Source organism: Salvelinus alpinus, chromosome 1 (genome assembly GCF_045679555.1).
Source record: "Salvelinus alpinus chromosome 1, SLU_Salpinus.1, whole genome shotgun sequence".
Classification (NCBI taxonomy): Eukaryota; Metazoa; Chordata; class Actinopteri; order Salmoniformes; family Salmonidae; genus Salvelinus; species Salvelinus alpinus.
The window spans coordinates 22,256,794-22,283,267 of NC_092086.1; the positions used below are offsets into that span (position 1 = coordinate 22,256,794).

A 26,474-nucleotide genomic window follows, 5' to 3' on the forward strand; every position below is an offset into this window, starting at 1 on the left:
GTGGTAATCAGTCAGTGTGTGTGTAGTGAGGATGTGTAGTACTGTGTAGTAATCAGTGTGTGTGTAGTGAGGATGTGTAGTAATCAGTGAGGATGTGTAGTGTGTGTCAGTCAGTGTGTGTGTAGTGAGGATGTGTAGTAATGTGTAGTAATCAGTGTGTGTGTAGGTAGGATGTGTAGTAATGTGTAGTAATCAGTAAGTGTTCCAGGGAGGATGTGTAGTATTGTGTAGTAATCAGTAAGTGTTCCAGGGAGGATGTGTAGTATTGTGTAGTAATCAGTAAGTGTTCCAGGGAGGATGTGTAGTATTGTGTAGTAATCAGTAAGTGTTCCAGGGAGGATGTGTAGTATTGTGTAGTAATCAGTAAGTGTACCAGGAAGGGTGTGTAGTAATCAGTAAGTGTTCCAGGAATAGACTCCTTCCATTATGCTGCTTCGTGTTTCTCCTCCATGCATCCCAAATGGCACCCTATTCCCTACATAGTGCACGCTTAGTCAAAAATAGTGCACTTTAAAGGGCATAGGGTTCCATTTGGGACTGAATCATTATATTTTCCATTGAACCAGCAGCACCTATCTGGCCTTTCAGAGTTCCATTAGACCTGATTACCCTCTTCCTCTCTCTTTCCCCCCTTACTCCTACTGTCTCCAAAATGCAATGTAACCACAGTGAGCTCGCTCCGTCCGTCCGTCCGTCCGTCCGTCGCTCCCTCCCTCCCTCCCTCCCTCCCTGTCTGCCTGTCTGTCTGCCTGTATGCCTGTCTGTCTTCCCCCTCTACCTCATGGCCTGTGCAGAAGGGGAGAGTAGAGAGCATCCATCCACCCCAGATAAAAGCATAGCTAATGTCCAGTTCAGTTCCCCTCCCCACCAAAAGACATGTCTCTATAGAATTGCCTAAACCAATCAGGGAGCCTAGTGTCCAGCATGCTTCACTTCATGGTGAAACACAATGCATTTAAACAGATACATAGATCGACTCACTCACAGCACACTATTAGCTACTATTGATATGGGATCTCATTTACCAGAGCTGTTGTCTGCCTGAACAGGAGATTTATAAAGAGACTGGTCATTGCTTTTTAATCTCCACATCTCACTGGATCTCTTCAGTGGTGCAGCTATAGACTCCCTGTTCCCTCCCCTTCATATATTTTGGAAGAGTGGCCCCCTCCAACACATGCAAGCATCCACGCACACAGACCCCCTGACAAGACCCCCTTTACAAGGCAGAACAGCAGCAGTGAGTTGTAAAGGAATGCCAGTCAGTCAGTGATGCAGACAACGAGGCACTGAGCCCAAAACACAGCCTCCTCCTTACCTACAGCCCACTGACCTTTAGGCTGACCTGGGTCACCTCTCGTAGACACACACACACACACACACACACACACACACACACACACACACACACACACACACACACACACACACACACACACACACACACACACACACACACACACACACACACACACACACACACACACTTCCCTTTACTTCACCCTGTCATTCAGCACAGGACCGGGCAGAACCACGATGATGATATCATCAGTTATGGACCACACAGAGACACTCTGGGCTCAGTCTCAACCTGACCTGGTGAGGAGGTGGTAGGGAGGAGGAGGAGAGGAGGAAGGGGGAGGCTGAAGGAGAACAGGCTCTGTGTTTGTCTGGGGAGGTGTGGGACAGTGAATGGGTGGATGGCAGGAGAACAGGCTCTGTGTTTGTCTGGGGAGGTGTGGGACAGTGAATGGGTGGATGGCAGGAGAACACAGAAGCTGTGGGAAGAGTCCGTGGGAGGATCTCAGATCCCCTGTGTGTAGAACAGAGCATGTCAGAGGAGAGAGGAGTGTAGCGGGCCCATTTTGGAGCGACTTTCCCAAAGGCAGGACAAACTGATAAAACACAAAGGTGTGAAATCAAGGTGACTTACAAAGATGAGGACCAAGAGAGGGAGTGCGGTGATGTAGTGTCCACAACTAAAGAAGAGAGGGAGTGCGGTGATGTAGTGTCCACAACTAAAGAAGAGAGGGAGTGTGGTGATGTAGTGTCCACGACTAAAGAAGAGAGGGAGTGTGGTGATGTAGTGTCCACGACTAAAGAAGAGAGGGAGTGCGGTGATGTAGTGTCCACAACTAAAGAAGAGAGGGAGTGCGGTGATGTAGTGTCCACAACTAAAGAAGAGAGGGAGTGCGGTGATGTAGTGTCCACAACTAAAGAAGAGAGGGAGTGTGGTGATGTAGTGTCCACGACTAAAGAAGAGAGGGAGTGTGGTGATGTAGTGTCCACGACTAAAGAAGAGAGGGAGTGCGGTGATGTAGTGTCCACAACTAAAGAAGAGAGGGAGTGCGGTGATGTAGTGTCCACAACTAAAGAAGAGAGGGAGTGTGGTGATGTAGTGTCCACAACTAAAGAAGAGAGGGAGTGTGGTGATGTAGTGTCCACAACTAAAGAAGAGAGGGAGTGAGGTGATGTAGTGTCCACAACTAAAGAAGAGAGGGAGTGTGGTGATGTAGTGTCCACAACTAAAGAAGAGGGAGTGCGGTGATGTAGTGTCCACAACTAAAGAAGAGAGGGAGTGCGGTGATGTAGTGTCCACAACTAAAGAAGAGAGGGAGTGCGGTGATGTAGTGTCCACAACTAAAGAAGAGAGGGAGTGCGGTGATGTAGTGTCCACAACTAAAGAAGAGAGGGAGTGCGGTGATGTAGTGTCCACAACTAAAGAAGAGAGGGAGTGCGGTGATGTAGTGTCCACAACTAAAGAAGAGAGGGAGTGCGGTGATGTAGTGTCCACAACTAAAGAAGAGAGGGAGTGTGGTGATGTAGTGCCCACAACTAAAGAAGAGAGGGAGTGTGGTGATGTAGTGTCCACAACTAAAGAAGAGAGGGAGTGCAGTGATGTAGTGTCCACAACTAAAGAAGAGAGGGGGTGCGGTGATGTAGTGTCCACAACTAAAGAAGAGAGGGAGTGCGGTGATGTAGTGTCCACAACTAAAGAAGAGAGGGAGTGCGGTGATGTAGTGTCCACAACTAAAGAAGAGAGGGAGTGCGGTGATGTAGTGTCCACAACTAAAGAAGAGAGGGAGTGTGGTGATGTAGTGTCCACAACTAAAGAATCATTGTGGAATCTGAAAAGACAGTTATCCCTAAAGCATGATGGTGTACTTACTACGTGCTCATGCTAAAAGACAGTTATCCCTAAAGCATGATGGTGTACTTACTACGTGCTCATGCTAAAAGACAGTTATCCCTAAAGCATGATGGTGTACTTACTACGTGCTCATGCTAAAAGACAGTTATCCCTAAAGCATGATGGTGTACTTACTACGTGCTCATGCTAAAAGACAGTTATCCCTAAAGCATGATGGTGTACTTACTACGTGCTCATGCTAAAAGACAGTTATCCCTAAAGCATGATGGTGTACTTACTACGTGCTCATGCTAAAAGACAGTTATCCCTAAAGCATGATGGTGTACTTACTACGTGCTCATGCTAAAAGACAGTTATCCCTAAAGCATGATGGTGTACTTACTACGTGCTCATGCTAAAAGACAGTTATCCCTAAAGCATGATGGTGTACTTACTACGTGCTCATGCTAAAAGACAGTTATCCCTAAAGCATGATGGTGTACTTACTACGTGCTCATGCTAAAAGACAGTTATCCCTAAAGCATGATGGTGTACTTACTACGTGCTCATGCTAAAAGACAGTTATCCCTAAAGCATGATGGTGTACTTACTACGTGCTCATGCTAAAAGACAGGAACGAGGTGGTAGATAACTATAACATTTCAGTTGTATTATCTATAAAATAGGCCATTATTGATTTTGGGCCAGTAGGCCTGGCATTACCTCTTTCAAGAAGCGTTCTGTTTTGACAGGGTTATTTTACTCAAAATCCTTTACGCCTACCGACAAAAACCAAAAAAACAACTCTGCATCTCTGCCCAGCCTGCCAAGAGCAGACCGAAGGGTGTTTAGCATCCCAGTGTCTCTGCAAGGTCTGAGAGGATGTTCTCCACTGCTGGCCTGCTCTACCGGCACCATCACATGGGCCTGAAGCCACAGACTCTGGCCAAACACATGTTTCTAAAGATACATTTAAAGGCACTGTAGATGGAGCCTAATAACACATTTTTTATTTATATATGTGTAATGTATAGACTATAATGACTTAATACAACATAATGTATAGACTATAATGACTTAATACAACATAATGTTGTTTAAATGCTGAGAGCTTTATGTCCCTACCAGCCAGTGTCACACTCCCAAATGCTTCACTATGTATTTCTTTGTAGGCTGTAGCCTTGAAATAATTGAAATAATACAGGCTAAATAATTCATTTTGGTTCCTTCTTAGGCTCCCTGTCTGGCTCCTGACCTATTTAGAGTGTTTATATGCTGTTTAATATGACATGTGGCCTATTTGAAATGATGAGCGCTTCTTACAGTCACCTTTTCATATTGTTCATTCAAATCATAAGGTTTGGTTTCAATACTTTAAAACCGAATGGTAGGTCCAGGTGGTCACTAAAAATAGTTAAATTGTGATTTTAATGAATGGAGTGAATTTGGAGCAGCAGTTTTTTCCTGTGAGCGAGGAGCGGTTTTTAATGGAGCGGTTGGAAAGGACGTGAAGCGCGCAAGCACCACTCCATGAGTGAGGAGCGGGATTTCCGACCGCTCAACTCTGCTCACATGCTCTGCTGTAGAAGAACAGCCAGGACAAGGAAAGTTCCGTATCCATGGCTCTAGGGGCTTTCATTTTCTCAGTCCCAGGAACAACTCCTAGCCTGGTCCCAGACCTGTTTATGCTGTAGAACCGTAGGAGAGCATGCGACGATAGGAGCTGGCTATGAAGCACAAACAGATCTGGGACCAGGCTAACAGTTCTGACCAAAACTAAAGCAAAGCTGAATTCCTCCTGACAACACCACCACTGTCCAAAGAAAACCTACAGACCATGTTATTCTGTGGTATCATCTGATGCTCTGGTATAACACAGCAGAACCTGAACTAACCACCATTCTACAACCTGGTCATAAAAGCCTGGATGCTAACTGAACCTTTTATTAGCCTACCTAGATAAATGACCCAAAAAAAGCCCCAAAAATATTTCAGTGCTCATAACAGGATAGTATTGTATTGTATTGAGTAGCAGGTCCATCCTTCATCATACAGTATTTCAGTGCTCATAACAGGATAGTATTGTATTGTATTGAGTAGCAGGTCCATCCTTCATCAGACAGTATTTCAGTGCTCATAACAGGATAGTATTGATCTGACTTAGATGCATTATCTGGCAGATGTTATTACTGCAGCAATGAAAATGGATTGTGTGTGTGTGTGTGTGTGTGTGTGTGTGTGTGTGAAAACAGACGCATGCGAACACATGCACACACAAACACGTATGAATGCATTCTCTCACACACACACACACACACACACACACACACACACACACACACACACACACACACACACACACACACACACACACACACACACACACACACACACACACACACACACACACACACACACACACACTTTAAAATGGTACAGAGTTCAATTGCGTATTTGCTTTAAAAGGAAAAGTGTACACAAACACACCCTACACAGACGCAATGAATTAAATGAAATGCTACTGACAGCTAATAATTACAATAATCACATTGTAACAAATCAAAAATGACTAACCTGGGTGAACAATCCTTAAAAGTATGTAATCTCTGTCTTAAAAACTCCTGTCTTCCCCCTCTCCTGTCCCCTGGGCACCTCTCCTGTCCCCTGGGCACCTCACTCTCCTCAATCAGCTAGTCCGGGCTGTTAAGCCTAGCGACAGCATGGCCAGCGAAGGAGAGAGGGAGGGAGGCAGCCGGCTCCTCCAGCAGACGAGAAAGAGAGAAGGAGAAAGAGAGAGAGAGGTGCAGTCTGTCTAACCTACTGTACCACACAGAACTCACTACGCAGCCTGCCTGCTTCAAGCACACAGCCTGCCACAGTCCATCTGGAGAGAAACACTTATTCACGCACCCCTCTCTCTCTCTCTGTCCTTCCCACCCCCATCCCTCCCTCCCATCTTGCTCAGTCCCTCTCTCTCTCTCCTCTGCCGTGGCTATTTTTAACATAGAGGCTCCACCCAGTGGCCATCCTCTATTCCTTCTCTTCTTTTTCATTTCTTCTCCTCCGCCTGTCTCCGTCTCTTCCCCCCACTCACACTGAAACACACACACTCGCACTGAAACACACACACTCGCACTGAACCACACACACACACACACACACACAGTTCTGCATCTGAGAAGGTAGTGTATTCAGGCATACCAAGCTCAGAGTGGTATTCAGATCTTAACAAGAGACCCTCAGATAAATATGGAGCCTTTCAACACAACAAACATGACTGTTATGTATGAATGTATGTTCCATGATGTCATTACACTGTACTGACAGTTATCAAAGTACAATCTCCGTAGCTATGACAACCTCCTACTCTGTGATACTGAGATGAAGAATACATGTATGAATACAAGAGGAATGGTGTTTGAAAGTGAATGCATAATGTCGTTGTTTGACTAGTGACTCTGTGAAGTCATATCTTACCATCTCTAGAGGGACAGTGGGTAGGCACTAGGCTACATGAGCTCTTGTTGTGACTCAGGCCTATGAGTCTGGGCTTCTGTCACCAGTCTGAGTAAAAGCTACATACTTCACCATCTCAGAGAGTCACTCCATCAAACCCCAGAGTCTCAGATAGTCACTACCTCAAAGCCCAGAGTCTCAACGAGCCACTACCTCAAAGCCCAGAGTCTCAACGAGCCACTACCTCAAAGCCCAGTCTCCACTACCTCAAAGCCCAGTCACAGAGAGGCACTACCTCAAAGCCCAGAGTCTCAGAGAGTCACTCCATCAAACCCAAGAGTAACAAAGAGTCACTACCTCAAAGCGCAGTCTCAGAGAGCCACTACCTCAAAGCCCAGAGTCTCAGAGAGGCTGCGGTTTGAGCCTGGGGTTTGAGTCTCAGAGAGCCCAGAGTCTCAGCGAGCCACTACCTCAAAGCCCAGTCTCAGAGAGCCACTACCTCAAAGCCCAGAGTCTCAGAGAGCTACTACCTCAAAGCCCAGAGTCTCAGAGAGCCACAACCTCAAAGCCCAGAGTCTCAGAGAGCCACTACCTCAAAGCCCAGTCTCAGAGAGCCACTACCTCAAATCCCAGAGTCTCAGAGAGCTACTACCTCAAAGCCCAGAGTCTCAGAGAGCCACTACCTCAAAGCCCAGAGTCTCAGAGAGCCACTACCTCAAAGCCAAGAGTATCAAAGAGTCACTACCTCAAAGCGCAGTCTCAGAGAGTCACTACCTCAAAGCCCAGAGTCTCAGAGAGCCACTACCTTAAAGCCCAGAGTCTCAGAGAGCCTGCGGTTTGAGCCGGGGTTTGAGTCTCAGAGAACCCAGAGTCTCAGCGAGCCACTACCTCAAAGCCCAGAGTCTCATAGAGCCACTACCTCAAAGCCCAGTCTCAGAGAGCCACTACCTCAAAGCCCAGTCTCAGAGAGCCACTACTTCAAAGCCCAGAGTCTCAGAGAGCCACTACCTCAAAGCCCAGAGTCTCAAAGAGCCACTACTTGAAAGCCCAGTCTCAAAGAGCCACTACCTGAAAGCCCAGTCTCAGAGAGCCACTACCTCAAAGCCCAGTCTCAGCGAGCCACTACCTCAAAGCCCAGAGTCTCAGAGAGCTACTACCTCAAAGCCCAGAGTCTCAGAGAGCCACTACCTCAAAGCCCAGAGTCTCAGAGAGCCACTACCTCAAAGCCAAGAGTATCAAAGAGTCACTACCTCAAAGCGCAGTCTCAGAGAGTCACTACCTCAAAGCCCAGTCTCAGAGAGCCACTACCTCAAATCCCAGAGTCTCAGAGAGCCACTACCTCAAAGCCCAGAGTCTCAGAGAGCCACTACCTCAAAGCCCAGAGTCTCATAGAGCCACTACCTCAAAGCCCAGTCTCAAAGAGCCACTACCTCAAAGCCCAGTCTCAGAGAGCCACTACTTCAAAGCCCAGAGTCTCAGAGAGCCACTACCTCAAAGCCCAGAGTCTCAAAGAGCCACTACCTGAAAGCCCAGTCTCAGAGAGCCACTACCTCAAAGCCCAGTCTCAGAGAGCCACTACCTCAAAGCCCAGAGTCTCAGAGAGCCACTACCTCAAAGCCCAGAGTCTCAGAGAGCCACTACCTCAAAGCCCAGTCTCAGAGAGCCACTACATCAAAGCCCAGAGAGCTATTACCTCAAAGCCCAGTCTCAAAGAGCCACTACCTCAAAGCCCAGAGTCTCAGAGAGCCTGCGGTTTGAGCCTGGGGTTTGAGTCTCAGAGAGCCCAGAGTCTCAGCGAGCCACTACCTCAAAGCCCAGTCTCAGAGAGCCACTACCTCAAAGCCCAGAGTCTCAGAGAGCTACTACCTCAAAGCCCAGAGTCTCAGAGAGCCACTACCTCAAAGCCCAGTCTCAGAGAGCCACTACTTCAAAGCCCAGAGTCTCAGAGAGCCACTACATCAAAGCCCAGAGAGCTATTACCTCAAAGCCCAGTCTCAAAGAGCCACTACCTCAAAGCCCAGAGTCTCAGAGAGCCACTACCTCAAAGCCCAGAGTCTCAGAGAGCCACTACCTCAAAGCCCAGTCACAGGGAGCCACTACCTCAAAGCCCAGAGTCTCAAAGAGCCACTACCTCAAAGCCCAGTCACAGAGAGCCACTACCTCAAAGCCCAGAGTCTCAGAGAGCTACTACCTCAAAGCCCAGTCACAGAGAGCCACTACCTCATAGCCCAGAGTCTCAGAGAGCCACTACCTCAAAGCCCAGTCACAGGGAGCCACTACCTCAAAGCCCAGAGTCTCAAAGAGCCACTACCTCAAAGCCCAGTCACAGAGAGCCACTACCTCAAAGCCCAGAGTCTCAGAGAGCTACTACCTCAAAGCCCAGAGTCTCAGAGAGCTACTACCTCAAAGCCCAGTCTCAGAGAGCCACTACATCAAAGCCCAGAGAGCTATTACCTCAAAGCCCAGTCTCAAAGAGCCACTACCTCAAAGCCCAGAGTCTCAGAGAGCCACTACCTCAAAGCCCAGAGTCTCAGAGAGCCACTACCTCAAAGCCCAGAGTCTCAGAGAGCCACTACCTCAAAGCCCAGAGTCTCAGAGAGCCACTACCTCAAAGCCCAGAGTCTCAAAGAGCCACTACCTCAAAGCCCAGAGTCTCAGAGAGCCACTACCTCAAAGCCCAGTCTCAGAGAGCCACTACCTCAAAGCCCAGAGTCTCAGAGAGCTACTACCTCAAAGCCCAGAGTCTCAGAGAGCCACAACCTCAAAGCCCAGAGTCTCAGAGAGCCACTACCTCAAAGCCCAGTCTCAGAGAGCCACTACCTCAAATCCCAGAGTCTCAGAGAGCCACTACCTCAAAGCCCAGAGTCTCAGAGAGCCACTACCTCAAAGCCCAGAGTCTCAGAGAGCCACTACCTCAAAGCCCAGAGTCTCAGAGAGCCACTACCTCAAAGCCCAGTCTCAGAGAGCCACTACCTCAAAGCCCAGAGTCTCAGAGAGCTACTACCTCAAAGCCCAGAGTCTCAGAGAGCCACTACCTCAAAGCCAAGAGTCTCAGAGAGCCACTACCTCAAAGCCCAGTCTCAGAGAGCCACTACCTCAAATCCCAGAGTCTCAGAGAGCCACTACCTCAAAGCCCAGAGTCTCAGAGAGCCACTACCTCAAAGCCCAGAGTCTCAGAGAGCCACTACCTCAAAGCCAAGAGTATCAAAGAGTCACTACCTCAAAGCGCAGTCTCAGAGAGTCACTACCTCAAAGCCTAGAGTCTCAGAGAGCCACTACCTTAAAGCCCAGAGTCTCAGAGAGCCTGCGGTTTGAGCCGGGGTTTGAGTCTCAGAGAACCCAGAGTCTCAGCGAGCCACTACCTCAAAGCCCAGAGTCTCATAGAGCCACTACCTCAAAGCCCAGTCTCAAAGAGCCACTACCTCAAAGCCCAGTCTCAGAGAGCCACTACTTCAAAGCCCAGAGTCTCAGAGAGCCACTACCTCAAAGCCCAGAGTCTCAAAGAGCCACTACCTGAAAGCCCAGTCTCAAAGAGCCACTACCTGAAAGCCCAGTCTCAGAGAGCCACTACCTCAAAGCCCAGTCTCAGCGAGCCACTACCTCAAAGCCCAGAGTCTCAGAGAGCTACTACCTCAAAGCCCAGAGTCTCAGAGAGCCACTACCTCAAAGCCCAGAGTCTCAGAGAGCCACTACCTCAAAGCCAAGAGTATCAAAGAGTCACTACCTCAAAGCGCAGTCTCAGAGAGTCACTACCTCAAAGCCCAGTCTCAGAGAGCCACTACCTCAAATCCCAGAGTCTCAGAGAGCCACTACCTCAAAGCCCAGAGTCTCAGAGAGCCACTACCTCAAAGCCCAGAGTCTCAGAGAGCCACTACCTCAAAGCCAAGAGTATCAAAGAGTCACTACCTCAAAGCGCAGTCTCAGAGAGTCACTACCTCAAAGCCCAGAGTCTCAGAGAGCCACTACCTTAAAGTCCAGAGTCTCAGAGAGCCTGCGGTTTGAGCCGGGGTTTGAGTCTCAGAGAACCCAGAGTCTCAGCGAGCCACTACCTCAAAGCCCAGTCTCAAAGAGCCACTACCTCAAAGCCCAGTCTCAGAGAGCCACTACTTCAAAGCCCAGAGTCTCAGAGAGCCACTACCTCAAAGCCCAGAGTCTCAAAGAGCCACTACCTGAAAGCCCAGTCTCAAAGAGCCACTACCTGAAAGCCCAGTCTCAGAGAGCCACTACCTCAAAGCCCAGTCTCAGAGAGCCACTACCTCAAAGCCCAGAGTCTCAGAGAGCCACTACCTCAAAGCCCAGAGTCTCAGAGAGCTACTACCTCAAAGCCCAGTCTCAGAGAGCCACTACCTCAAAGCCCAGTCTCAGAGAGCCACTACATCAAAGCCCAGAGAGCTATTACCTCAAAGCCCAGTCTCAAAGAGCCACTACCTCAAAGCCCAGAGTCTCAGAGAGCCACTACCTCAAAGCCCAGTCACAGGGAGCCACTACCTCAAAGCCCAGAGTCTCAAAGAGCCACTACCTCAAAGCCCAGTCACAGAGAGGCACTACCTCAAAGCCCAGAGTCTCAGAGAGCTACTACCTCAAAGCCCAGTCACAGAGAGCCACTACCTCAAAGCCCAGAGTCTCAGAGAGCCACTACCTCAAAGCCCAGTCACAGGGAGCCACTACCTCAAAGCCCAGAGTCTCAAAGAGCCACTACCTCAAAGCCCAGTCACAGAGAGCCACTACCTCAAAGCCCAGAGTCTCAGAGAGCTACTACCTCAAAGCCCAGAGTCTCAGAGAGCTACTACCTCAAAGCCCAGTCTCAGAGAGCCACTACATCAAAGCCCAGAGAGCTATTACCTCAAAGCCCAGTCTCAAAGAGCCACTACCTCAAAGCCCAAAGTCTCAGAGAGCCACTACCTCAAAGCCCAGAGTCTCAGAGAGCCACTACCTCAAAGCCCAGAGTCTCAGAGAGCCACTACCTCAAAGCCCAGAGTCTCAAAGAGCCACTACCTCAAAGCCCAGAGTCTCAGAGAGCCACTACCTCAAAGCCCAGTCTCAGAGAGCCACTACCTCAAAGCCCAGAGTCTCAGAGAGCCACTACCTCAAAGCCCAGAGTCTCAGAGAGCTACTACCTCAAAGCCCAGTCTCAGAGAGCCACTACCTCAAAGCCCAGTCTCAGAGAGCCACTACATCAAAGCCCAGAGAGCTATTACCTCAAAGCCCAGTCTCAAAGAGCCACTACCTCAAAGCCCAGAGTCTCAGAGAGCCACTACCTCAAAGCCCAGAGTCTCAGAGAGCCACTACCTCAAAGCCCAGTCACAGGGAGCCACTACCTCAAAGCCCAGTCACAGAGAGCCACTACCTCAAAGCCCAGAGTCTCAGAGAGCTACTACCTCAAAGCCCAGTCACAGAGAGCCACTACCTCAAAGCCCAGAGTCTCAGAGAGCCACTACCTCAAAGCCCAGTCTCAGAGAGCCACTACATCAAAGCCCAGAGAGCTATTACCTCAAAGCCCAGTCTCAAAGAGCCACTACCTCAAAGCCCAGAGTCTCAGAGAGCCACTACCTCAAAGCCCAGAGTCTCAGAGAGCCACTACCTCAAAGCCCAGTCACAGGGAGCCACTACCTCAAAGCCCAGAGTCTCAAAGAGCCACTACCTCAAAGCCCAGTCACAGAGAGCCACTACCTCAAAGCCCAGAGTCTCAAAGAGCCACTACCTCAAAGCCCAGTCACAGAGAGCCACTACCTCAAAGCCCAGAGTCTCAGAGAGCTACTACCTCAAAGCCCAGAGTCTCAGAGAGCTACTACCTCAAAGCCCAGAGTCTCAGAGAGCCACTACATCAAAGCCCAGAGAGCTATTACCTCAAAGCCCAGTCTCAAAGAGCCACTACCTCAAAGCCCAGAGTCTCAGAGAGCCACTACCTCAAAGCCCAGAGTCTCAGAGAGCCACTACCTCAAAGCCCAGAGTCTCAGAGACCCACTACCTCAAAGCCCAGTCACAGGGAGCCACTACCTCAAAGCCCAGAGTCTCAAAGAGCCACTACCTCAAAGCCCAGTCACAGAGAGCCACTACCTCAAAGCCCAGAGTCTCAGAGAGCTACTACCTCAAAGCCCAGTCACAGAGAGCCACTACCTCAAAGCCCAGAGTCTCAAAGAGCCACTACCTCAAAGCCCAGTCACAGGGAGCCACTACCTCAAAGCCCAGAGTCTCAAAGAGCCACTACCTCAAAGCCCAGTCACAGAGAGCCACTACCTCAAAGCCCAGAGTCTCAGAGAGCTACTACCTCAAAGCCCAGAGTCTCAGAGAGCTACTACCTCAAAGCCCAGAGTCTCAGAGAGCCACTACATCAAAGCCCAGAGAGCTATTACCTCAAAGCCCAGAGTCTCAAAGAGCCACTACCTCAAAGCCCAGAGTCTCAGAGAGCCACTACCTCAAAGCCCAGAGTCTCAGAGAGCCACTACCTCAAAGCCCAGAGTCTCAGAGAGCCACTACCTCAAAGCCCAGAGTCTCAAAGAGCCACTACCTCAAAGCCCAGAGTCTCAGAGAGCTACTACCTCAAAGCCCAGAGTCTCAGAGAGCTACTACCTCAAAGCCCAGTCTCAGAGAGCCACTACATCAAAGCCCAGAGAGCTATTACCTCAAAGCCCAGTCTCAAAGAGCCACTACCTCAAAGCCCAGAGTCTCAGAGAGCCACTACCTCAAAGCCCAGAGTCTCAGAGAGCCACTACCTCAAAGCCCAGAGTCTCAGAGAGCCACTACCTCAAAGCCCAGTCACAGGGAGCCACTACCTCAAAGCCCAGAGTCTCAAAGAGCCACTACCTCAAAGCCCAGTCACAGAGAGCCACTACCTCAAAGCCCAGAGTCTCAGAGAGCTACTACCTCAAAGCCCAGTCACAGAGAGCCACTACCTCAAAGCCCAGAGTCTCAGAGAGCCACTACCTCAAAGCCCAGTCACAGGGAGCCACTACCTCAAAGCCCAGAGTCTCAAAGAGCCACTACCTCAAAGCCCAGTCACAGAGAGCCACTACCTCAAAGCCCAGAGTCTCAGAGAGCTACTACCTCAAAGCCCAGAGTCTCAGAGAGCTACTACCTCAAAGCCCAGTCTCAGAGAGCCACTACATCAAAGCCCAGAGAGCTATTACCTCAAAGCCCAGAGTCTCAAAGAGCCACTACCTCAAAGCCCAGAGTCTCAGAGAGCCACTACCTCAAAGCCCAGAGTCTCAGAGAGCCACTACCTCAAAGCCCAGAGTCTCAGAGAGCCACTACCTCAAAGCCCAGAGTCTCAAAGAGCCACTACCTCAAAGCCCAGAGTCTCAGAGAGCCACTACCTCAAAGCCCAGAGTCTCAAAGAGCCACTACCTCAAAGCCCAGTCTCAGAGAGCCACTACCTCAAAGCCCAGTCTCAGAGAGCTACGGGCCCTGGTCCAAAGTAGAGCACTATATAAGCCCAGGTGCCATTTGGGAGCAGCCAGACTCTCACTTCACCTTTCAGACAATAATGCAGCTTTATAATAATAATACTTTAGCTAGTAGTTTGGATGAAACGACAACAACGTTAGTAAGTCGAAAATAATAATAAAACAACGTTGTTTTTAGAAGGTGATGTATCACTTTAAAAGATGGATAGTGTTTGAGAATGCCGGGTAATGTGATATGGATTGTTTTTAGAAGGTGATGTATCACTTTAAAAGGTGGATAGTGTTTGAGAATGCCGGGTAATGTGATATGGATTGTTTTTAGAAGGTGATGTATCACTTTAAAAGGTGGATAGTGTTTGAGAATGCTGGGTAATGTGATATGGATTGTTTTTAGAAGGTGATGTATCACTTTAAAAGGTGGATAGTGTTTGAGAATGCTGGGTAATGTGATATGGATTGTTTTTAGAAGGTGATGTATCACTTTAAAAGGTGGATAGTGTTTGAGAATGCTGGGTAATGTGATATGGATTGTTTTTAGAAGGTGATGTATCACTTTAAAAGGTGGATAGTGTTTGAGAATGCTGGGTAATGTGATATGGATTGTTTTTAGAAGGTGATGTATCACTTTAAAAGGTGGATAGTGTTTGAGAATGCCGGGTAATGTGATATGGATTGTTTTTAGAAGGTGATGTATCACTTTAAAAGGTGGATAGTGTTTGAGAATGCCGGGTAATGTGATATGGATTGTTTTTAGAAGGTGATGTATCACTTTAAAAGGTGGATAGTGTTTGAGAATGCCGGGTAATGTGATATGGATTGCAGTGGAATACAACATGGAGCACTCTGCTCATAGTGTAAAGAAAAGACTTAGGCCTTCACCTGTCCTATTTGTAGTCTCTAAAACCCCAGCCTGGGCAACGGTGACTCAGATCTGGTTTCAATGACGGACTCTTTAGGCAACCAATCACGAGGCAGACATGCCAGAACGTCATGATTTGAAACCAGAGTTTGAAGGCAAAACCTTTGCTGTGGTTTTAGTGGAGGTAGCTGATGCAAACTAGCCACGCATTAAAAATAACCTCTGTGATCTCCATCTAGCTAAGATACTATTGACTAGTGTATTCGAGCTGATCCGGTAGTGACGTAGGCAGTGACGTTGTTCCTCTATGCCAACAGAGTCCATCATTGAAATCAGACCCTAGTCACTGTTGTCTAAGGTGAGGTTTTCAAGACTATGCTGTTGGGCCTGAAAAAGAGTTGAATTGCTTTGATTCTAGAATCACTTTAGTTTGGCTACAATGATTTTGTACAAGGTGGGTTAGTTATTTCCTGAATTTGAATCTAGAATCAAAGCAATTCAACTCTTTTTCAGGCTCAAATCACACAAGTATTATAACTTTTATTGTACAGTATATGTGCAGAGTGCTCCATGTTGCTTTCCACTGCAGACAGGAGAGAGAGAGAGACAGACAGAAAGAGAATGGGTGTGAGAGAGATGGAGAGAGAGTCAGTGCAAGAGGGAGAGAGAGAGAGAAAATGTATGTGTGAGAGACGAAGAGAGAGACGAAGAGAGATAGAGCGAGAGAGACGGAGAGAGATAGAGCGAGAGAGACGGAGAGAGATAGAGCGAGAGAGACGGAGAGAGATAGAGCGAGAGAGACGGAGAGAGATAGAGCGAGAGAGACGGAGAGAGATAGAGCGAGAGAGACGGAAAGAGATAGAGCGAGAGAGACGGGAGAGATAGAGCGAGAGAGACGGAGAGAGATAGAGCGAGAGAGACGGAGAGAGATAGAGCGAGAGAGACAGAGCGAGAGAGACGGAGAGAGATAGAGCGAGAGAGACGGAGAGAGATAGAGCGAGAGAGACGGAGAGAGATAGAGCGAGAGAGACAGAGCGAGAGAGACGGAGAGAGATAGAGCGAGAGAGACGGAGAGAGATAGAGCGAGAGAGAGAGAAAGAGCAAGACAGAGAGAAAGAGAGAGCCCTCCCATATTAACCAGTGCTAGCTGGTGAGTCAGCATAAGCCACTCTGAAGTCCCTGATTCACACTCCCTGGCTCAATCCCAAATCAACCCCTAAAGACGTGTCCCAAAAGTTGACTAAGAAGTGACTATACACTAGAGGTCGACGGATTATGATTTCTCAACACCGATACCGATTATAGGAGGACCTAAACAAAAAAAGCTGATACCGATTAATTGGCCGATTTCTCTCTCTCTCTCTATATATATATATTTGAAATAATGACAATTACAACAATACTGAATGAACAATGAACACTTTTATTTTAACTTAATATAATACATAAATAAAATATATTTAGTCTCAAATAAATAATGACACATGTTCAATTTGGTTTAAATAATGCAAAAACACAGTGTTGGAGAAGAAAGTAAAAGTGCAATATGTGCCATGTAAAAAAGCTAATGTTTAAGTTCCTTGCTCAGAACATATGAAAGCTGGTGGTTCAATATTCCCACTTCTTCAATATTCCCAGTAAAGAAATATTAGGTTGCAGTTATTATAGGAATTATGATGCGTCAACTATTTCTCTCTATACCATTTGTATTTCATATACCTTTGACTATTGGATGTTCTTATAGGCACTTTAGTATTGCCAGTCTAATCTCGGGAGTTGATAGGCTTGAAGTCATAAACAGCACTGTGCTTCAAACATTGTTAAAAGTTGCTGGCAAACTCAGTAAAGTTCTGTTTGAATGAATGCTTACCAGCCTGCTGCTGTCTACCACGGCTCAGTCAGACTGCTCTATCAAATATCAAATCATAGACTTAATTATAATAAACACAGAAATACGAGCCTTTGGTCATTAATATGGTCAAATCTGGAAACTATCATTTCAAAAAGAAAACGTTTATTCTTTCAGTGAAATACGGAACCGTTCCGTATTTTATCGAACAGGTGGCATCCCTAAGTCTAAATATTGCTGTTACATTGCACAACCTTCAATGTTATGTCATAATTATGTACAATTCTGGCAAATTAGTCCGCAACGAGCCAGGCGGCCCAAACTGCTGCATATACCCTGACTCTGCGTGCAATGAACGCAAGAGAAGTGACACAATTTCCCTAGTTAATATTGCCTGCTAACATGACTTTCTTTTAACTAAATATGCAGGTTAAAAAAAATGTACTTCTGTGTATTGATTTTAAGAAAGGCAAAAGATGTTCATGGTTAGGTACATTCGTGCAACGATTGTGCTTTTTTTCGCGAATGCGCCTTTGTTAAATCATCAACCGTTTGGCAAAGTAGGCTGTGATTCGATGATAAATTAACAGGCACCGCATTGATTATATGAAACGCAGGACAAGCTAGTTAAACTAGTAATATCATCAACCATGTGTAGTTAACTAGTGATTATGTGAAGATTGATTGTTTTTTATAAGATAAGTTTAATGCTAGCTAGCAACTTACCGTGGCTCCTTGCTGCACTCGCGTAACAGGTGGTCAGCCTGTCACGCAGTCTCCTCGTGGAGTGCAATGTAATCGGCCATAATTGGCGTCCAAAAATGCCGATTACAGATTGTTATGAAAACTTGAAATCGGCCATAATTAATCGGCCATGCCGGTCGACCTCTACTATACACATTGAGATGATGAAAAAAGTAACATCCCAACGTTGGTTTATATGATCACAAGACAGACTCTTCTGGAACCTACATCATCAATAGCTAGTCAATAGCCCCCTAGGAGCTCTCTCTTTAAGGGAAACTTCACCAGGTTTCTACTTCATATTCATCTGATGACACGGTTCTATGTTTTGTAGTAAAAACGATAGAGGAAGATGAGTGTTTCCAATGACATCATCGGTGTGCATCGTGTGATTTTGACCAATTGTGAGTAGGCGTGATGATGTCATTGGAAACGCTTATCTTCCTCTATCTGTTTTACTACAAAACATAGAAACGTGCCACTTTCACATATGTTGATGTTGTGGTGGTGCTGGAGATGACTCTGAAGTGTCCCTTTAAGGTTGACAGGATCATACAGATTGACTCACTAGCTAGAGATGTGGTCTCATGATCCAGCCCATGTGGTTTCAACTGGGCCAGGGGAAATGACTCTAGCTGACCTATATGAGAAAGAAACTTCTAAAGGTGTGTGTGTGTTCATACGCATGTACGTGTGTGCTTGCGTATGTGTGTCCATGCAAGCCCCTACGTGCACGTGTGTGTGTGTGACTGTCATGGTCAGCACAAGGCAGAGAGAGGAGCTGGTGGTTTATATAGTAAGTGTGCTGTACAGGCCTAGTGATGGAGCTCAGCTCACACATGTATACAGGTTCCAGCGGCTGGGAACCGGTGCTGTACTCTGGTACAGGGGGCGCAGCAGTTGAACTGGTGCTGTACTCTGGTACAGGGGGGGCAGCAGTTGAACCGGTGCTGTACTCTGGTACAGGGGGAGCAGCAGTTGAACTGGTGCTGTACTCTGGTACAGGGGGGGCAGCAGTTGAACTGGTGCTGTACTCTGGTACAGGGGGGGCAGCAGTTGAACTGGTGCTGTACTCTGGTACAGGGGGAGCAGCAGTTGAACCGGTGCTGTACTCTGGTACAGGGGGGGCAGCAGTTGAACCGGTGCTGTACTCTGGTACAGGGGGGGCAGCAGTTGAACTGGTGCTGTACTCTGGTACAGGGGGGGCAGCAGTTGAACCGGTGCTCTACTCTGGTACAGGGGGAGCAGCAGTTGAACTGGTGCTGTACTCTGGTACAGGGGGGGCAGCAGTTGAACTGGTGCTGTACTCTGGTACAGGGGGGGCAGCAGTTGAACCGGTGCTCTACTCTGGTACAGGGGGAGCAGCAGTTGAACTGGTGCTGTACTCTGGTACAGGGGGAGCAGCAGTTGAACCGGTTCTCTACTCTGGTACAGGGGGAGGAGCAGTTGAACCGGTGCTCTACTCTGGTACAGGGGGAGGAGCAGTTGAACCGGTGCTCTACTCTGGTACAGGGGGAGGAGCAGTTGAACCGGTGCTCTACTCTGGTACAGGGGGAGGAGCAGTTGAACCGGTGCTCTACTCTGGTACAGGGGGAGGAGCAGTTGAACCGGTGCTCTACTCTGGTACAGGGGGAGGAGCAGTTGAACCGGTGCCCTACTCTGGTACAGGGGGAGGAGCAGTTGAACCGGTGCCCTACTCTGGTACAGGGGGAGCAGAAGTTGAACCGGTGCCCTACTCTGGTACAGGGGGAGCAGCAGTTGAACCGGTGCTGTACTCTGGTACAGGGGGAGGCGCAGTTGAACCGGTGCTCTACTCTGGTACAGGGGGAGGAGCAGTTGAACCGGTGCTGTACTCTGGTACAGGGGGAGCAGCAGCTGAACCGGTGCTCTACTCTGGTACAGGGGGATCAGCAGTAGACTGGGCCTCTCTGCTAAACCAACACACACAACATAAACATCCTGATATCCTGGTAGTGGTGGGAGTGAAGGAGTAGGGTGAAGTTGACCTACACACTGATCACTTCCCTCACTAATGGTTAAGGTTAGGGTTGAGGGAGGGGAAGCTGATCCTAGATCTGTACCAAGGGGAAACGTCACCCCGGATAATTCTATGTATCTACAATAGCCATCTTTGCTCTATGATGCTGAAGCCCCTGATGCCTCGTCATACTGTCAACATCCCCACTGGATTTATAGGCCGTCAACACCAGTAGCTGACACAGAGCCAGCCACACACACAGTGGTGGTCACATAATGGACCAAACAGTGGTTGTCACACAAGACACACACACACACTATCCCACCCACCCGGGCCGTGTGTGTGTGTGTGTGTGTGTGTGTGTGTGTGTGTGTGTGTGTGTGTGTGTGTGTGTGTGTGTGTGTGTGTGTGTGTGTGTGTGTGTGTGTGTGTGTGTGTGTGTGTGGTCACCCCCCCCCACACACACACGTCACTTCCTGCCAGGCTCATTGGGAGCTCTGCTGGCTTCCTGTTGTGGCCGTTTCTCACAGCTCTAAGGCAGAGAGAAAGCGCAGAGTGAGCGACAGTCAAAGCCCTGACCGTGGGAAAGGTGAAGTGCACCCCAACACCTCCTCCTCCTTCATGACCACAGTCCTCCACCCTCCACTCTAAGAGGAGCAGGACCTCTGTTGTTTTCCACTATCCACACTTGCAAATGACGTAGGATCAAGACATGTGTTGTGTATTGTTTGCTAGTATAATGGAAGATAGGCTGAGAGGCATCATCTCCAGACTATAGCCATTAGTCAGACTGACCCCAAAGCCAGCCAACGATGCTTCACACAGCTGTCTGGGACAACATCAACACATAGCTTCCATCTCTAACATTGTTCCTATGGTCTCTCTTTCTCCTGCTCCCTTTAATACTCTCTCTTTCTCACACACACACACACACACACACACACACACACACACACACACACACACACACACACACACACACACACACACACACACACACACACACACACAGAGAGAGAGTAATCTATTATTCCAGTCACATTACCGATCACACAATAGAGATCCCATCAGTGAATACTGTGGGTAGGCACTCTAGCATGTACAGCTCAATATGTAATGGATCAAAAAACATCCTTTCACTTTAATCTCCCTCTCCCACAGCCCAAACCAATCAAGTTCCTACAATTACACAACCAAAGCATGGGCAGCCTAGCCACAACATTTGAATGGCACATTTTCAGAGTTCTTGAAATGCTTCGCTACAGAGGTCACAACAAAACTGACTGTTAGCAGCAGTACTACAGCCTTTACAGGCTGTAACAGAGGGCTCCCATCAACAGCACTGATCAGTAACTTCTGCTGTTATGACAAACATTAAACCTGTTGCTACCTGTTCTAGAACTGGAGAAGACAAGGAGACAGAGAGAGAGAGAGAGAGAGACAGAGACAGAGACAGAGACAGAGACAGAGAGAGAGAGAGAGAGAGAGACAGAGACAGAGAGAGAGAGAGAGAGAGAGACAGAGACAGAGAGAGAGACACAGAGAGAGAGACAGAGAGAGAGAGACACAGAGAGAGAGAGAGACAGAGAGAGAGAGAGACACAGAGAGAGAGAGACACAGAGAGAAGAGGAAGGAAAGAGATGGTTTGGTTCCGCTGAGCCCACCTGAGTCCAATGTGACTGCCAGAGAGAAAGGGGCCACTCATGGGGAAGTGTTATCAGCACAGTAACCAGGCCTAGAGACAGAGAGTCCAAATGGTACCCGATGCCCTATTTAGTTCACTCACAAAACTAATATTAGACAGCAAGGTTCTTGATCCGGAGAGGATTCTCTGCTCTTACCAAGAGGAGCTTGATTGCAAGAAGCTAACCACTTAGCAGATAACTAGCTACTAAATGATCAAACCAAATGCACAACTGCAGAGCATTTAGCACATTCTAGACAGTTGACTTAACAGTTAGAAGATATCTAGGTGGCAAACATTTAGTTGTGAATTCCATACTGTAACTAGATCAGCTGGCGTGTGGCACACTGTCAGTCAGAGGGGTTCAGTCAGTCAGTCAGAGGGGTTCAGTCAGTCAGTCAGAGGGGTTCAGTCAGTCAGTCGGGTTCAGTCAGTCAGTCAGAGGGGTTCAGTCAGTCAGTCAGAGGGGTTCAGTCAGTCAGTCAGAGGGGTTCAGTCAGTCAGTCAGTCAGAGGGGTTCAGTCAGTCAGTCAGTCAGAGGGGTTCAGTCAGTCAGTCAGAGGGGTTCAGTCAGTCAGTCAGAGGGGTTCAGTCAGTCAGTCAGAGGGGTTCAGTCAGTCAGTCAGAGGGGTTCAGTCAGTCAGTCAGAGGGGTTCAGTCAGTCAGTCAGAGGGGTTCAGTCAGTCAGTCAGAGGGGTTCAGTCAGTCAGTCAGAGGGGTTCAGTCAGTCAGTCAGAGGGGTTCAGTCAGCCAGTCAGAGGGGTTCAGTCAGTCAGTCAGAGGGGTTCAGTCAGTCAGAGGGGTTCAGTCAGCCAGTCAGAGGGGTTCACAGTAGAGGTCGACCGATTAATTGGCATTGGCCGATTAATTAGGGCCGATTTCAAGCTTTCATAACAATCGATAATCTGCCTTTTTGGATGCTGATTATGGCCGATTACATTGCAATCCACGAGGAGACTGCGTGGCAGGCTGACCACCTGTTACGCGAGTGTAGCATCAAAAGGACCTTGTGGCTGCAAGGAACCACGGTAAGTTGCTAGCTAGTATTAAACTTATCTTATAAAAAACAATCAATCTGAACATAATGATATGATATTACTAGGTTAACTTGCTTGTTCTGCGTTGCATATAATCAATGCGGTGCCTGTTAATTTATCATCGAAACACAGCCTACTTCGCCAAACGGGTGATGATTTAACAAAAGTGCATTGCCGAAAAAAGCACAATAATGTACCTAACCATGAACATCATGCCTTTCTTAAAATCAATAAACAAGTATATATTTTTTTTAAACCTGCATATGTAGTTAAAAGAAATTAATGTTAGCAGGCAATATTAACTAGGGAAATTGTGTCACTTCTCTTGCGTTCAGTGCAAGCAGAGTCAGGGTATATGCAGCAGTTTGGGCCGCCTGGCTCGTTGCGAACTGTTGAAAGGCCATTTATTCCTAACAAAAGACCATAATTCATTTGCCAGAATTTTACATAATTATGACATAACATTGAAGGTTGTGCAATGTAACAGTAATATTTAGACTTAGGGTTGACACCCGTTCGATAAAATACGGAACGGTTCCGTATTTCACTGAAAGAATAAACGTTTTGTTTTCGAAATGATAGTTTCCGGATTTGACCCTATTAATGACCAAAGGCTCGTATTTCTGTGTGTTTATTATATTATAATTAAGTATATGATTTAATATTTGATAGAGCAGTCTGACAGAGCGGTGGTAGGCAGCAGCAGGCTCGTAAGCATTCATTCAAACAGCAGCTCTTAGCAATGCTGTTTATGACTTCAAGCCTATCAACTCCTGAGATTAGGCTGGCAATACTAAAGTGCCTATAAGAACATCCAATAGTCAAAGGTATATGAAATACAAATGGTAGAGAGAGAAATATTCCTATAATTCCTAATAATAACTACAACCTAAAACATCTTAACTGGGAATATTGAAGACTCAGCTTTCATATGTTTTCATGTTCTGAGCAAGGAACTTAAATGTTAGCTTTTTTACATGGCACATATTGCACTTTTACTTTCTTGTCCAACACTGTGTTTTTGCATTATTTAAACCAATTTCAACATGTTTCATTATTCATTTGAGACTAAATTGATTTAATTTATGTATTACATTAAGTTAAAATAAAAGTGTTCATTGTTCATTTAGTATTGTTGTAATTGTCATTATTTTAAATTTATACATACAGAAATCGTCCAATTAATCGGTATCAGCTTTTTTTGGTCGTCCAATAATTTTTGGGGTCCTCCAATAATCGGTATCGGCGTTGAGAAATCATTATCGGTCGACCTCTAGATCACAGTTTCTCTAACAGGAGTAAGAAGGACGTGAAGTGGGCTAAAACTGAGAATTAAAACTACCCACAGTCTCACCAAACCATAGATGAAAAGAACATTAAACAATACAGGCAACATGAAGGCCTACTCTTTCCACTACAGACATCAAAGGCGACAGGGTCTTTTATAGGAGAATGACACATTTAATGGTTATGACTAATGGAAATTGTTAGCCTAATAAGAGGGGACCTTGCTTAAAGAAAGAAGCATTCTACAACTGTGATTGCTCTTGTAATAACTTTGCATTAACATTGTGTGACATTGTGATTTATTAGTAACGGCATTTAATGGAGCTGTTTTGTTATTACCCAGGTGGAATAATCCTAACTCCTCTTGTGTAATTACTAAAACTACCCAACTCCATTACAAAGCAATTACCATGACAACAAAAACATGAATGCAATATTGTTACTAAAGTACTGAGCATTATTACACGGATATAAGATCACTTCAGGCTCTTGCTAAGTGTTACTGGATGTGCCAACTGCCTACGTTGGTGATGAAACTGCAAGACTGCAGTCAAACACCTGTTGCTAGTGAACAGACCCTTATAGTGGTTCATTCACTGTGAAGTGACACTAAACACAAGGACCCAACAGTTGAACAACAAGATCCTGTTCAACCAGAATAATACATCAAATGTGCTGGTAATCTATAGATTCACAACGCATTATGTGTTTTACAATGCATCCCTCTAACTAATGTTACAATGTGTCAAGCATGGAAATAGGCCTACATTTTTTATTCCGGAAAAACGAGGCTGTCCCTCTACTATTATTGTAGTAATACATTGAAGGCCTCTAAATTAAATAATACATAGCCAATAAATAACATAACCTCAAAATAACAAATGTGTGCGACAACTGATATAATAAACGGAATCGTGCAGAAATCTATTGACAATGTACATGATCATAACCACAACAACTTTCCTTAGAATAGTAGGCTGCATGGAATCTGTTTTCAGGACTGTGGAAATCAGTGGCTTTCCGGGAGGATTGTTTCTTAGTCAGCTTAGTAAGTAAACATTGTAAGCAAGGCCATCCCATCGCCGACTCAGAGTAGAAGACATTTTGTGGGTGAGTTCTCACGCTCACCACCAAAGCTCATTACAGACTAAATTTACAGCTTACTAAACTTACAGCTCTCTCAATCATTTCGTAAAACACATAATTGAATCGGCTATCTATTGACAACAAGTGAGCAAACTTTGCGGATACATTTCAGATCAGAATAATATTTTTCTCACTATCTAGTATAACTTACCGACTCCGTCTTCCGACTTGAGAACCATTTTTCGGTCTAGTAGGCTATTCCAAATGAGTGGGTGCTTCACAAAGTTTTCACCGCTCACCTTGCGGATACAAAACCAATAGTATTTAAACCGTTAATGTAATAACTTTTACTATTATGTACTGGAATCACGTCTATAAAACACGGTATCTGATGGGTTGCTATTCAAAGGAAGGGAGTTAGCAGTTGAAGGGAGTGGTTTCGAGGACTTTGACAAGCCAATCTGTGTCTGCGCAGCAGTGACTCTGTTCGGGAAGAGGCGCGGCAAATGGCACGCACGTCCTGTATTTGCGTAATACGCAGTATAATCACAGAGCTTCTAAACCCAGGGAACGCTTGTGAAACAGATCAGGCCGAGTTTTGGGGTTTGAGAAGTCAATGAGAGAAGGGAAAACATCTTCATAACTTGTTAATTTTCTCGCAATCTAAAGGCACAACCTAGATGCAAGCGAGTATATTAAGTAGTTGAACATGCTATTACTCCAACCTCGTGAAAGTGACATACTGACACGTTTTAATCTTTGTCAAAAACAACTTTATATCGAAGGAGTGCCAATGAGTTGACGCCCTGCACATGCGCAGTTCGGCGTTAGACCCGATGACACGAATATGGGCATGAGCTTGGCTAGCCAACTTCCCCATGACTTCCCCAACTTCGCCTACAAGTGTGATCGGGGATCATACTGTACTGTCCTTGGTATAATATGGCTCGCCAGCGTGTAGTCCTAAAAGCCGGAAATGAGATACTTCTGTTTTGTTCAGACATCCCTACGGGAAAAATGAATGGGGAAATAATAGGGGGGGATAAACGCCGAAAATAAGGTCCGAGGTTAACACAGGCTGAGGAGATCTTATACGTTTTGTTTTATGAGATAATATCAGTCAGTTAACATGAACTTAATGAATTATGAAGCCTTTGTGTGTGTTTTTTTGTTACATAAATGTGTCAAAATTCACAAAAAGTGACTTTAGCTGATAAAATTATCTCATAGGTGATATGGGTAGGCAACAGCACGTCTGCCATGTTGATCCTCAACACTGGGGCCCGTCAGGGGTGTGTGCTTAGTCCCCTCTTCACAGTCGTGAAGAGGGCACGACAACACCTTTTCCCCATCAGGACACTGAAAAGATTTGGTGTAACAGTATAACTTTACGTCCGTCCTCCCGACCCGGACGCGAACCAGGGACCCTCTGCACACATCAACAACAGTCACCCACGAAGCGTCGTTACCCATCACTCCACAAAAGCCGCGGCCCTTGCAGAGCAAGGGGAACCACTACTTCAAGTCTCAGAGCAAGTGACGTCACCGACTGAAAGGCTGCTAGCGCGCACTACCGCTACCTAGCTAGCCATTTCACATCGGTTACATTGGCATGGGTCCCCAAATACTCAAAAAGTTCTACAGCTGCACCATCGAGAGCATCCTGACCGGCTGCATCACCACCTGGTATGGTAACTACTCGGCATCTGACCGTAAGGCTCTACAGAGGGTTGTGCGTACGGCACAGTACATCACTGGGGCCAAGCTTCCTGCCATCCAGGACCTACCCCCAAGCCATAAGACCCCTGAAAAATGTATCAAATGACCACCGGACTATTTACATTGACCCCCCCCCCCCCCATTTGTTTTTTACACTACTCGCTGTTTATTATCTATGCATAGTCACTTCACCCCTACCTACATGTACAAATTACCTTGACTAACCTGTACCCCCGCACATT

At 46.8% G+C, this 26,474-nt stretch overlaps 1 protein-coding gene across 4 annotated transcripts in view; it reads right to left on the reverse strand.

Annotated features, from left to right (window-relative positions):
• The window catches only part of cyth1a (cytohesin 1a), a 116,689-nt gene that overhangs the window by 50,798 nt on the left and 39,417 nt on the right, over window positions 1-26,474 (reverse strand). Inside the window, exon 1 of one of the 4 annotated variants that reach the window (XM_071394121.1) lies at window positions 24,725-24,976. The exons of 2 other annotated variants lie outside the window; for them this stretch is intronic. In XM_071394121.1, the coding sequence (XP_071250222.1) occupies window positions 24,725-24,752 (28 nt within the window). In that variant the 5' untranslated portion in view covers window positions 24,753-24,976. Of the gene's footprint in view, window positions 1-5,704; window positions 6,012-24,724; window positions 24,977-26,474 lie in introns of those variants that run through there. One more of the 4 variants, XM_071394137.1, reaches the window with a different exon arrangement.